This window comes from Xyrauchen texanus, chromosome 44 (assembly GCF_025860055.1).
Source record: "Xyrauchen texanus isolate HMW12.3.18 chromosome 44, RBS_HiC_50CHRs, whole genome shotgun sequence".
In the NCBI taxonomy this organism is placed as follows: domain Eukaryota; kingdom Metazoa; phylum Chordata; class Actinopteri; order Cypriniformes; family Catostomidae; genus Xyrauchen; species Xyrauchen texanus.
Genome location: NC_068319.1, coordinates 9,866,124 through 9,879,376, shown reverse-complemented (window position 1 = coordinate 9,879,376; position 13,253 = coordinate 9,866,124). Strand labels below are relative to the sequence as shown.

General features: G+C 36.1%; 1 protein-coding gene across 1 annotated transcript; it reads left to right on the top strand.

Annotated features, from left to right (window-relative positions):
- The first annotated feature begins 381 nt into the window (after positions 1–381).
- Positions 382–11,071, top strand: LOC127636542 (uncharacterized). Its single transcript, XM_052117134.1, has 7 exons — positions 382–779; positions 3,566–3,850; positions 7,099–7,377; positions 7,964–8,290; positions 8,434–8,523; positions 9,330–9,392; positions 9,975–11,071. The coding sequence occupies exons 1-7, from the start codon at positions 710–712 to the stop codon at positions 10,040–10,042; spliced, it is 1,182 nt and encodes a 393-aa protein (XP_051973094.1). The 5' UTR covers positions 382–709; the 3' UTR covers positions 10,043–11,071.
- Positions 11,072–13,253: the final 2,182 nt, after the last annotated feature.

Genomic DNA, 13,253 nt, shown 5'->3' with positions numbered 1-13,253 from the left:
CAAATGTTTCATGCTGCAACGTCATGAGAAACAGAGTTAATGCAAAAAACTTTTAAGAACACAAGACACAAAGTTAACAAACACATTAAGTTTGGTAAAAATAGACAAGAAAGTTTGCAATTTGCACCACTCCTATATTTAAGACAACAAACAATCAACAAAGATCAAGGTGGCAAGAATACAGACAGTTCTTTAAAAAGGTTGGCCTGAAGGGATATGGGAAGGTTATCGTCAAGTGACGTGGAGGAGAGGGGGTTAGCGAGGGGGCCTGGCATTTAGTGACTCAACTCATGATCTATGAAAGAGGCGTGGAAACCTGTCTTCCAACTCTCTCTCTCTCTCTCTCTCTCTCTCTCTCTCTCACTCTCTCTCTCACTTTTTTCTCTCTCACTCATTTTTACCCACAACAAACTCACACATTACAGTCTATTTATTGAGTAGTCACCTAGGGATAAAGCCTTTCTCTCTTTTTAGTGTCTTCTTTTTGTATTCACAAAGACTCATTCTGTTGGACCTAAAAGCTACTTTCTTTCAAACCGTTGAAACAGCAAAGAGGAACAGGATTTGATTACGTCCCTAAGAGAGTCTCTTTGAAGAGTCTCATCTTCTCAGCAATTTGCTTTCGGTGTCTACACTTTTCTTTGAGTTCCACGCCTCTCTCAGTCTCTCTCAGTTTTTCCTCAGCTTTTACCCATTGTTTTGAAAGAGGATGTCAAAGACCCACAATGGCGTATATTTTGTTTTATGGATTATTTCACTAGTGGAGTGTAAAATACCTGGTAAGTTGGACATTTATTCACTTTAATTTTTTTGACAGACATTTTTTCTAAAAGTAAAGTAACTTTATTTTCAAAGTTTGATGTGATTAGATGGTATATTTGTAATATAAAATATCACCAAAATGGTTTAATTTGTTAACAATTTATTTTCTGAAATCATGCAATTTAAAGTTTTGTTCAAAAATCACTTCACAAGTGGCTGATTTACCTTTACTTTGTTCACACTCAGACAGCTTTCTGTACTTACTATTTTCTAAGGGCCATTTAAAGCAAGATCATTAATAAACACGATCATCATGTCATAAAAAATCATCATGCAAAAATCAACATCATGTCACATTAAAATTCCAGGAAAGATGAATCATTATTTGGCATATACCTTATTATGTAATGCACATAAAGATGATGCTACTCATCATGGAATAAGGAATGACTGTTGGCAAGATCAGACAAAGACATCTGTTTTGTAGTTATGGTCAGGAATTTCCACAGGCATTCTTCATAGTACTAAAGTTATACTCACCAAATGTTATTAAAGTGATAGTTCACCCAAGAAATTACAATTCTCTCATCATTTACTCACCCTCATGCTATCCCTGATGTTTATGGCTTTCTTTCTTCTGTTGAACACAAATGAAGATTTTTAGACGAATACCTCAGCTCTATAGGTCCATACAATGGTGACCAGAACTCCAAAAGCTCTAAAATGCAATGCCAGGGTGTTACATTTTGGTCTGTTCTCACCCAAAACCAACTGGATCACTTTAGAAGACATTGATTAAACCACTGGAGTCTTATGAATTACTTTTATTCTGACTTAATGAGATTTTTGGAGCTTGAAAAGCTCCAAAAAGGTTTGGTTTGGTCACCTTTCACTTGCACTGTATAAACCTACAGAACTGGAAAAAACAATTCTAAAACTCTTTGTTTGTGTTCTGCAGAAGAAAGAAAGTCATACACATCTGGGATGGCATGAGGGTGAGTAAATGATGAGAGAATTTTAATTTATGGGTGAACTGTGGTTTTAAACTTACTGAAGCATTACCTACCACGGTTGCTTGAAGTTCTTAGTTCATAGTTTCAGAAGCTGACTTAATCAGGTTCAAAGTTACAATTACTACATTGAAGATATACAGTTAGTATGTGTGTATCTATCATCAAACCTGACTTCTTTCAAACAGTCATCTAAAATCTGGTTTCCAGTGAAGCACTTACAATCGAAGTAAATGGGGCCAATCCGTAAACGTTAAAATACTCACTGTTTCAAAAGTATATTCACAAGATGAAAACAATGTGCATATTAACATGATTTTAGTTTGATAAAATCACTTACTAACCATTTCTTGGTAAAGTTATATCCATATTTACAACTTTGTTGCAATGACGATGTAATGTCAACAAACCCTAAAATGACTGTAACAATTAAGATTTAAACAACTTTACAGCTAAAATAATAAATTTAGTATTAACATAATTCATGTGTGCTTATATAAAATTATAAACAAAAAATGTGGCCCCATTCACATCTGTTGTAAGAGCCAATTTTAGCTTTTTTTTAAAGAAAAGGACGGATGAGTCAATTTTTTATTTTTTTTGGTAATCAACAATATGCCACAAATGCTGTGGATTGAGCTTAACTTGTATTCAACCTGGAATATTCCTTTAAACTAAATTTGATATTTTATAAAAATCCCATGACATTCATACAGTTCTAAGTGTGGCCTAAGTGTCTAAATACTTTTTGGCAGCCATTAAAACTGTTAAAAACTTAGTTTGGCACAATCTATGTCTCGCAGTGCATGCAGAGCTGTGCCGATGTCCAAGAAAAAGGACAGCGCCATCATGCACTTTGCCACCGCTTTATTTATTTTGTATTTATAGACAGACAATCTTCTTAGAGAGGGTCTTGTTAGACAGATAATGTGAGTATGTTGAATGCAAAACAATCATAGTCATAAGTGGTCATTACTGATAAATGGCCTCTTAGTGTGATGATGGTTTGTATGTTATGGGTGTACACACAAATGTAATGACCCATAATAAATGTGCTGGCAGCAAATAGGGCCAGCAAAACTCAATATTTCTGAGTAGAGAAAATTTCGGCCATGCATCGGGTGACACACACATAAAGGTGCATATGTTTTTTTACACATGCATACTCACTCAGGATGTGGTTTTACAGGTTTAAAGAACTGGTGCAGCAATGCCATGTCATCAGTGTCTTTGACTTGAGTAGCATGTTTGAGTAGCTTTAAAACAGCAGGTTTGCCTTTGGATCTGTTGCAGCCAGTATACTCTCTATATACAGTGTACTGTATGAATGTCATAACCAAATATGTCAAGTAGCATTATTTTTTAGGTTTTAAAAGATAAAACAATCGAAATGCTGTTCAAAACTAAAACAAATAAGTATTTGGAGACTCAACCTTAGTGGACCTCAATGTCAAACCTTAAAGCCTCGAGTTAATATGATGAACTATGTGAAAGTGAGGACCATCAGACTTCACACCTTGTCATCCATGAAAGACATTGATTTGTTGGCAGACCTTGCATTTCTTTGCTTACTATTTTGCAGTCTAAAGCAATGAGATTCATAAATTTTAAGTGTGGTTTAAGTGTCAAAATACTTTGTTGGCCTTTGTAAGCTATATAACTCATTTGAATAGGCCTACATAAGTTCATAACAGGTTTATATTCAAGTAGCGCTTCTTTTAAAGGATTCCAACGCCATTTTGATGTTATTGGTATGTGTAGAATTCTCAAATCCCTTTTGTTAATTTTCTTAGAGGTTCGTGTTAACTGCATCTTCTCTGAGGACTGTATCCTGCCCTGCTCTTTCACGCCTAATCGAGCGGATGTGAATATTCAATGGTACCAGCAGGAGGCGCTAATACTTCGTTTACAGAATGCGGGAGAGCGGCTCAGAAATGGCACAGTGTGGCTGTTTCACGACCACATCTCCGAGGGCAACGCATCGCTGCTTGTGAAACATGTAGACATCAGGAGTAAAGGACGATACAAATGTGTGGTCAACAATGCAACGCAGACATATGTTATTGCCACAGTAGAAGGTGTGTTTCTCTGTACGAATTGTTGCATTTAATTATAATTTTCTTATTTTAAATGTTTTATCTGTTGTTATAAAGGCGTTACAAGTTATTTTCGTTAAATACCACATATAAAACATACCTCAGTATGGAATGATATTCCGGACATTATTCAAAAGGAATCGCAAATTGTATTTGCAATTGCGTTTTCAATTTGTGGACGCATAAAATGTGACATAATCCAAACGCAATTGCAAATCGCGGATTACCGTTTGCATTTTCGTTTAAGCGAACGCACAGTGACTGCCAGATTTCAAATGGAAAAGCAAAGTCCGTTTGCAACTGTGTTTCCCATATCTTGAGTTTTGGCCCTGTCATATTTAAATAGCAATTTCAATTACCACATCTGCTTTTTCACTTTCTCAGTGTCGCGTATGTAGCCAGCCAAAACTCAAATGGAATACTAATTCCCTTAGTATTTCCATTGATGCCTTACACGGAAACCTGTCAATCAGGGTCAAGGGTGGGATTATGGTATGGGGCGTGTTTGTCTTGGGAAGAGACCACTCACAGTCCACGGTCAAGATCAAATAAACCGGCGTCTGTTCAGGGCATCACCTCTTTATTTATTTTGTATTTATTTTAATGTTTAGTTGACAGGGACAAATGCATAGAACATTGCTTTATAAAGAATACAAAGTAGATGCCATGCATACATGTTTCTAGCCATGACTAATTTGCAACCTGCCTGGTTAGCTATATATATTATTTATTTATTTATTATAAGTGCTTGCCTACATGCCTGCCCTTAGGTAAAGCACTATGACATAACAAACATATTACAGAGTTAGCATAAATTTAAACAAAAATTACAGAGTATTGAGTTTAAGATTTAGAATTAATAAAATACATACAACAAATACATCCCATATATGAAATAAGATATGGGCTTAAGTAGATGTGGAAGTCACTATAAATCAAAGTCTAGACACATTTAACAATACAAGAACACAAAAGGGTGCATATGTCTGTGCGTGCTCACATATGCAACATTATGTTTGTATGCATTGTGTTATGTCCTGTACAGTCAGTGTCCACAAAGTTGTTTCAGTTTCAGCCATTGCTTTAAATGAGTATTAAAAACCTTGAAGTCTGTCAATGTTTTAATTTCAGATGCATTCCACAAATGTATGCCTCTTACTGAAAATGATGTCTGACCAAATGTTGTTCTACGTTTTGCGGCTATAGTTTCCACTTACTGTGCCTCTAGTTCTTATTCCGCTCTTTTGTTTATGTACTAGTTGACAGAATATTTCTGGTGCAACGTTGTTCACACACTTAAAAATTAGTTTTAAAAAAGAAAAATTTACAAAACTGTCAAAACTCAAGATATTATGCTTCCTTAGAATGATGCAGTGATGCCATCTTACAGATTTCTGGTCCATGACCCTGATTGACAGGTTTCCGTGTAAGGCATCAATGGAAATACTAAGGGAATTAGTATTTCATTTGAGTTTTGGCTGGCTACATACGCGACGCTGAGAAAGTGAAAACGCAGACGTGGTAATTGAAATTGCTATTTAAATATGACAGGGCCAAAACTCGTAAGATATGGGAAACACAGTTGCAAACGGCATTTGCTTTTCCATTTGAAGTCTGGCAGTCACTGTGCGTTCACTTAAACGAAAATGCAAACGTAATGCGCAATTTGCAATTGCGTTTGGATTATGTCACATTTTATGCGTCCACAAATTGAAAACGCAATTGCAAATACAATTTGCAATTCCTTTTGAATAATGTCCGGAATATCATTCCATACCTCTGAGCTCTGACAGATAGCACTGATATAGGTGTCCTGGGATATAATGCCTGTCTCTGTGGTAACGGCAGTCCGTAGGGGAAGCGGCCCGCCCTTTTTTAGCCAATCAGAGGAAGCTCTCTGCCATTAGTGTTTGGATGACAGCGGGTTGGCTGACAGGTGTTTAGAGGGCAGGGCTTTGGAAAGAGGGCTTGAAGTTGAAGCTAGGCATGTGGTGGTCTCAGTAGCAAGTGAAATTTAGCAATATGGATGAAATTGGCTAGAGTTGAGCAAAATTGATTTTCAATATCTCATGCAGATGTCTAGAATGCTCGTTGGCTGATGGCCGATATATGTATACACTCCATTTTCTAAATGTTTAGTGTAGGCTACAGGGGTTTCCTGGCATATATGGCAACATAAATGTTGTCAGATCAACTTCTGGTTGTTTCTACACAACTCATAATACACATTGATTGGCCATCTGTGGGAAGATAATTTTTAGTCAATTTAGAAATAAAATCACAAATGTTAGCAGGCCGAAAGGGCCAAGTAGGGATAGCTGCAGTCTGGAGAACTCCAAATGGGGACGGAATCTACAAAAGAGGGCAGGGTTACTGTCTAATAGGCTGAGTTACTTCAAAAAGGGGTTGCGCCAACTCTAAAAGGAGGTGTCACCTAAGGAAAAATGTTATTTTAGGGGCTCTCCTGTCTGTTCTTTTTGTGTTTTTACAATCTTGTGGACTTGTTTGATGTCGTCACCCACTTCCAAAAAATAAAATAGTTAAAGAGATTGTTGAATCTACATATTGCAGCACATATCAAAATTCATAGTTGCGTTTTACATCCAGTTCACTCTTTCAAGGTAGTTAGACTACAATAACGCAACGTGAACACATTATTATCATTGAGAAACACCCATTCTTTGTTGACAGATCGGAGCTCCCATCCATTTTTGGAGCTCCGCCTGTAGCTATGTCCTTCTCAAAATGGCAGTTTGTTTGTTTTTCATACAACTTTGAGTGAAAATTTGATGTCCTGCAATTTTTACTACTACAGTGTAAATACTACACAAATTGTATGTTTTATAATTGCAATAGGGCTATCAATAACAATTTGTAAACTGCTGTAGGAAATAACTTTATATGTTTTTCATTAGTATTATTCACTGATGTAATGGCTTTAAAATAAAAAAAATTACAAATAATTAGGATATTAAACATACTTTACAAAATATTATTTTAGCTGTTGAACAATGTGTTTAGCTAGTTCAAAGTTTGACTTGCAGTGCACACAACAAGTGTGGGAACTGTAACTGGCTGATGTCAATAATCTGAAAAAGGACAAATATCACCTGATTAACTAAATTACACTAAATAACAGGTTGATTGCCTTATACCAGCATTCATTGCCAGCACATTTTCCCCTTAAGTAATTCGTTTTGATGTACCTATTTTTTTTTTAACCTTTCCAGCTCCTATCAGGGTCATCTCCATTGACACAACCCCCTCTGGGCTGATTCAGTGCTCTACTAAAGATGTCTACCCACCACCGATGGTACAGTGGAGCACAGAACCCAGCTTAACTTCTGCTGCTCTGCAGCCCATCACCCGCATGGGTCCTAACGGAAAGGGCCTCTTTTATGTTGAGACCGTCCTGAAACAACAGAATAACAGCTTAGAATATATTTATGTGTGTAACATCACCTCCAAATATGGCACACAATCATGGACAGCTTCATTACAACTGAAAGGTAAAACAAATTACACTTTTTTGGGACTTTTTGGAAAATGTGTCAAAAATGTATATAAGTTGCAATCTTATTGTAGATCAAGACTGAGTCAAAAGTTTGGACACCAATTCATTCTTTATGACTAATGTTATTATTATTTTTATCTTTTTTTGAATATAGTAAAGTCACCAAAACTATGAAATAACATAAATGAAAGGATAATAAGTATGCATTGACCAAAAAGTTTGGTTTTGGTTGGACATAAATGTACTGTATATATTTTTATATTAATTATCCAATGTATTAGTTTCTTCAAAGCAGCAGTTTTGATAAGAAATTCATACATAGGCACAATTCATATTTGTCTACTAAACTACCTTTTAAATATAAGCCTTTAGGCTCAAGTTTTAAAGCAATGAGAAACAAACATTCAATCACATATGTCCATACATTTCAGGAAGTTAATATTTTTTCTGACTTTAAATTAATGATTACACATACTGCTCAAACAATTTGACAAACTTAACACTCTACAATTAAAATTACCCTCTTTGGTATAGGTTGATAATAGTAAGGACTCTTTCTGTTTTTCCCATGTACATCACAGAAATTACTGACTCTGAAGGGCAAGATCTGGTCATCCCATGCACAGCTCCCAAGAACTTTAAGTTCTCCACTCTTGTCTGGACTTTAACGGAAGCAAACAAAACCACAGAAATCCTTAAGTATGATAGCTGGACCCATAAAACCACCAGCTTCAGGGATCACACAAAACTTGATGAGGAGAACGTAGTTAAGGGGGATGGATCCCTTACTCTAAAGAAGCCTGTTGGCTCCGATCATTCTGGAATCTACACATGTGCATTCTCAGGAATAAAAACAAGACATCTGATACAGACCCATGTCAATATTACATACTCCAGGCATGGGAAAGGTAGCCATTGTTCCATGAATTCCATCCGTCTATTAATTCATCTGTTGGACCAAGCAAATAACTCACTTCCTGTTGAAACATGGCAGTTTTCTTTTTAAATGCAACATCTGTCTAAATTTAAAATTCTTGCTCTCTCTCTGTAGATTCCACTGCATATAATCTGTGGATGTTGGCTATCGTCTTGGGCTTACTTGCACTTCTTGCAGTGACTTTACTTATAAAAAGATGCAAAGGTAATATTGAAGAGAAGATAAAGGATTATTGTCCTCATTGTCCATCCATTAATCCATAATAATCCATCTGCTTAAATGTGATGTGTGTTATTTTTTTACTTAAAATACCTTCTTCTGTCCCAGTTTAATGTGCGGAGACAAATATAATTAAGCCATTTTTAGATTAATTTCCTGGAAAAGTATAAACACTGGCTCTGTGGTGCTATCAAAATATTGCTTTGTTTGTTTAAACATCTCGACCAGCCTGACACAGCAACATTAGTTTAACCAGTAGTTTGAGTTTGGGACAGGCTTGGTTGGCCTTGGGTAGTGGCTGGGAAACCTCTGAAAACATTATTCATTATTTTAGCCATTATTATCACAATTCCAGCTAGTGAAGCTGCCCTGACAGAACATGTGCATCTCGCAGACATCTATTTGATGTGTGTTTACATCTGAAAGACGTATTTTTTAAGTTGTTTGTTCATCTGCAATACATCTAAGATGTTTGTCAATGAGTATGTCTCGGATGTCAGTAAGACATTCAGCAAAAGTCTTTAAAACATTTATGATTTAGAATGTTTGTGAATCTGTTCTTTTTAAGATGTTTAGCAGATGTTAATTACATTGTGAAACTTTCCAGATGAAAAGATCTAAAACAGACATCTCAGATATGTTCACGTGCTATCTGGGTAGTGGCACAAACGTTGAACACTCTACCTTTAATAAGCTAGTGTTTATTGTTAAAAATACATATATAATTATTACAGTGTCAGAAATTAGCATGTTCAGCTTATGTAAATGGTCCCTGATATTTGTATTCGCAGCTAAATCAAAAAGGAGTCAAGAGAACGCTCAAGCGGACGAAGAGATGCAAAGGATAAACACAGGTATCGTCATGTTTTTATTACAATGTACACTTTCATAAGAGTTGCCATTCCATACCAAAACTTCTGATCAAGGGTAACATTTTGAGAATTTAGTCAAAATGTACTGTAACTGAACAATGGTTCATTTAAGACCCTATGAAATGGCTTGACAAACACAGTTTTGCTTAGTTTGTGACACAGGCATGATTTGCTGCTTGTTAGTTGATGCTAAATGGTATTGGGGGATGAAAATTCTCATTTTAGCAAGCATTTGACTGGACAAAAATCTGTGCAGTGCAAGATGAGTCATCAATATGTCCCAGAAGAGCCATATCTGCTGTATATCTGCTAAAAGTATATCTGTATATCTGTCAGCGTTTATGAGTAAATAGCATAGATGGCCACAAAACTTGATTTTTATTTTTGGATTTCATTACGAAGTTTTTAAAAATGTGAAATTGTATTTAATTGTTCATTGTCTTCACTTCGCTGTCTTCACTTTACCTCCCATGCAACCAGGAATTTACTATCATATAATGTAAAAATCTATTTGCAATCTTGCAACTTCTAATGTTTTTTTTTTAATCTTTTGTTTTTTCATAGACAAACCAACAGAAGAGCCACAAGCAGAAAGTAAACTTATGACACAACCTTTAGGTAGTAGCAGTTAGCTCTGGAGAGAAGAAAGAAGTATATTACAAAGAAGGGAGAAACCACTCTACCAGACAAGTAGAAAGACCATATAATGGGACTGTTAAATGACAACAAAATGTCACAGGGTTTTCAGAACAAGAAAAAAAATCATGTTTTTAATGTATTTTAATGGTGCATTGATTAAATATTTTCCTGTAATTTGTTCTGGGACCACAAATTATTATTAAAAACATGTATTATTATTATTATTATTATTATAATTTATGTTATAAATGTCCATAAATCCAACATTGGCTAGTTTATTGCAATATAATATGTAATAATTTTATTATGATCATTTTGTTAATTTGAACTGAAGTAAGCACGACATGACAAATGCATGCAGACACCAGTGTGCTGGTGAACTGAATTTGTTATATTTTTTTATTCTGTGCTTAATTGTTCCTTTAACATTGCCAAAGCAGCTCTGGTCACTATATGTCCACTCATGCACCATCTAGTTAATCATTTACTGGTTTAATTGATATGTCCACAAGGGTCTTTCTCTCCCCCTTTCTCACACACACTCTCAGAACATATGCACATATACAAGGGGAGGCCAGAGAGAGATTGTGGTGTCTCGGTTAACTGAACTGAAAACGTGGCATAATCTGACAGTCATGGAACTGCTGCATCTATATGCTGCATTTGTGCTTTTTCTTAGGACTATGAATGTATCTGGTATACGTACTACTAAAGGTAAGTCAGACACACACACACACACACAAGTACTTACCTTTGATACTTTTCTGAGCAAAGAAGAGAAAAGGAAAATCTGTCTTGTGGGAAAGTTTGTACATGCTTTGTTTAATGTATAAATTGTTTCTTATTGAAAGACAAAATATTCTACTGTACAAGATGTTATTTCACAAGAAAATTGGCTAGTGTTAATAGGTTATATTAAATAAATATATTGTTTAAAATGTGTTTAATGTATTAAAACATTCTATTATTTATATTAAAATATAACATAAAATGTAAGAAATTATTTGTACATTAAATGAGATTGAAAGAAGTGTCAATTTTATAATTGCATAACACTGGAGATTTACAAGGGCACACTGACACACATACAAGTTCAAACATATCTTTATTTTATTTGCAATAAGGGTCTATTGGTTATCATGAACTAACAATGAATACTGAAATACTTTTTACAGCATTTATTAATATTAATTCATGTTAATTCATCAAAATGCTATTGTTTGTACTAGTTTTTGCCCATGTTATTTCATTTGGCATTAACTAATGTAAACATACAACTTCAAATTGTAAAAAAAAAAAAAGCAGACATTAACATTAATCAAGATTAATACACACTGTAAAAGGACTGTTCATTTTAAGTTCATGTTAACTATTGCGTTAACTAATGTTAAAAAATTAATTTGTTAATTTATTGAGGTGAAATTGTGTTATTTGGCAAAATAGTGTCTGTGCTTTACATCACTTAGCGTTTAAGTTGTTCAACCATAGCTGTTGGCTCAATGCATTGATCAAAGCAGTACTTGTAGGAAACTCCATTAGTCTCAGATTAATGACCCTGGTGAAAGAGAACAATCACATTCTGTGATTCATTTATCCCTTTAAGCAGCCTACAAGGAAATATCTTAACACCTACAATTGTTGGAAAACAGGCTCTTTGAGAAAAAAGGTTCATTATCTTTATGTTCAGGTTTGCAATTTTGACATTATATTATTTGGAATTGTTTGATATGCAACTTTTTTTTTCTATGTGGCCATGTAACAAAGCTACAGCGACAAATACAGGCATTACGTTTTGCAAATAAAGCAAACTTAAGATTTACATGAAAATTATAGCATATAAAATGGTATGTGATACATTTAAACACAATCATTTATCTTTAAACTGTTGACTTTTATCAACATTAGAAGTTGTGATTTTTAACATCATCTCACTCTAGATGCTCACGCAACGTGCCTGTTCTTCGAGGACTGCGTGTTACCCTGCAGTTTTAAGCCCATAGGTGCTGTGGTCATCCACTGGTACAAGGAGCAAATCCCTGTCCACAGCTACTACTACAATAAAGACCAGTACGGGCTCCAGAATAAGCACTTCAGTGGACGGACAAATCTGTTTAATTCCCAGATCGCACTTGGAAATGCTTCTCTGGTGCTGAGGAAAGTTAAAGTCCAGGATCAAGGAAGATATAAGTGTTACACCAGCACCAAGAAGGGAAACCAGGAAACCTTCGTTAACCTAGGGGTCAAAGGTCAGTAGTGGGGACTTCCATATAAGTTCCATATAAAGTTAAATATAAATTGAGTTTGATTGGGTTATTTGACATAAAACACAACATAACACATTCTCATATATGATGTTGATTAGGAATGACAGAAAATAGAATCAACTGAACAGTAATTCAAAGAAATTCAGAGGAATTTTATTAGTCCAACAAAATGACTGAGGATATATATTTTGTGTTCTGTTGAAGTTCCCTTCCGAGGGAACTCGCACTGCGTCGTTGAAAACGACTCTTTGGGGAACGCTCCTTAGCGTGCGCCTCTGAATTATGAATGAAACTATTCCAATCTTGATTGGTGTTGCGTCATGACGTAACATGTGACGGCATAAGCGGATGCATAAAAGTGACGCCGGTACACACACACACATTAGCTTTCGCTCTTCAGCAAGCGCTCTACGTTGAAATTGTTTGTCTTATTTGGTGTTGTTTGTCTGATTTAAAAATATTATGGCCACCGAACAGTTCAAGAAGTGCGTGCACCCCTGCCCTCGTTTCATTACGTGTAGGGACACGCATGCTTTATGTGTGAACTGTTTGGGAGCGCTAGCTGCACTGGGCAGCTCTCGAGGGATCTGCCTGTGAAAGTTGTGAAGCACTACCCATGAGAGTGCTGCGCTCCGGTTGGCGTGCTTTGATGAGCACGGTCAGGCTCGCTCCCACGGTTTTGGTACCGCGTCTGTTGAGGGCAGCGCAGCGATTGAAATCGCGGGGTTCGCGAGCGGATTTTGCAGATGAGAATGAGACTGCTGCGCACGTTCTCATTCTTCGCTTGAGGATCCCGAGCCTACTGTGAGTGGTGCAGAATCCGCGTCGCGCTTCTTCTGCCCATGATCAGGTCCCGTTGCTTGAGCTCACTGCTTCCGAGGAAGTGGATATGCTCAGCATCGATGCGGACTGACCGTGAGCCAAGCACGCCAGTTTTTGG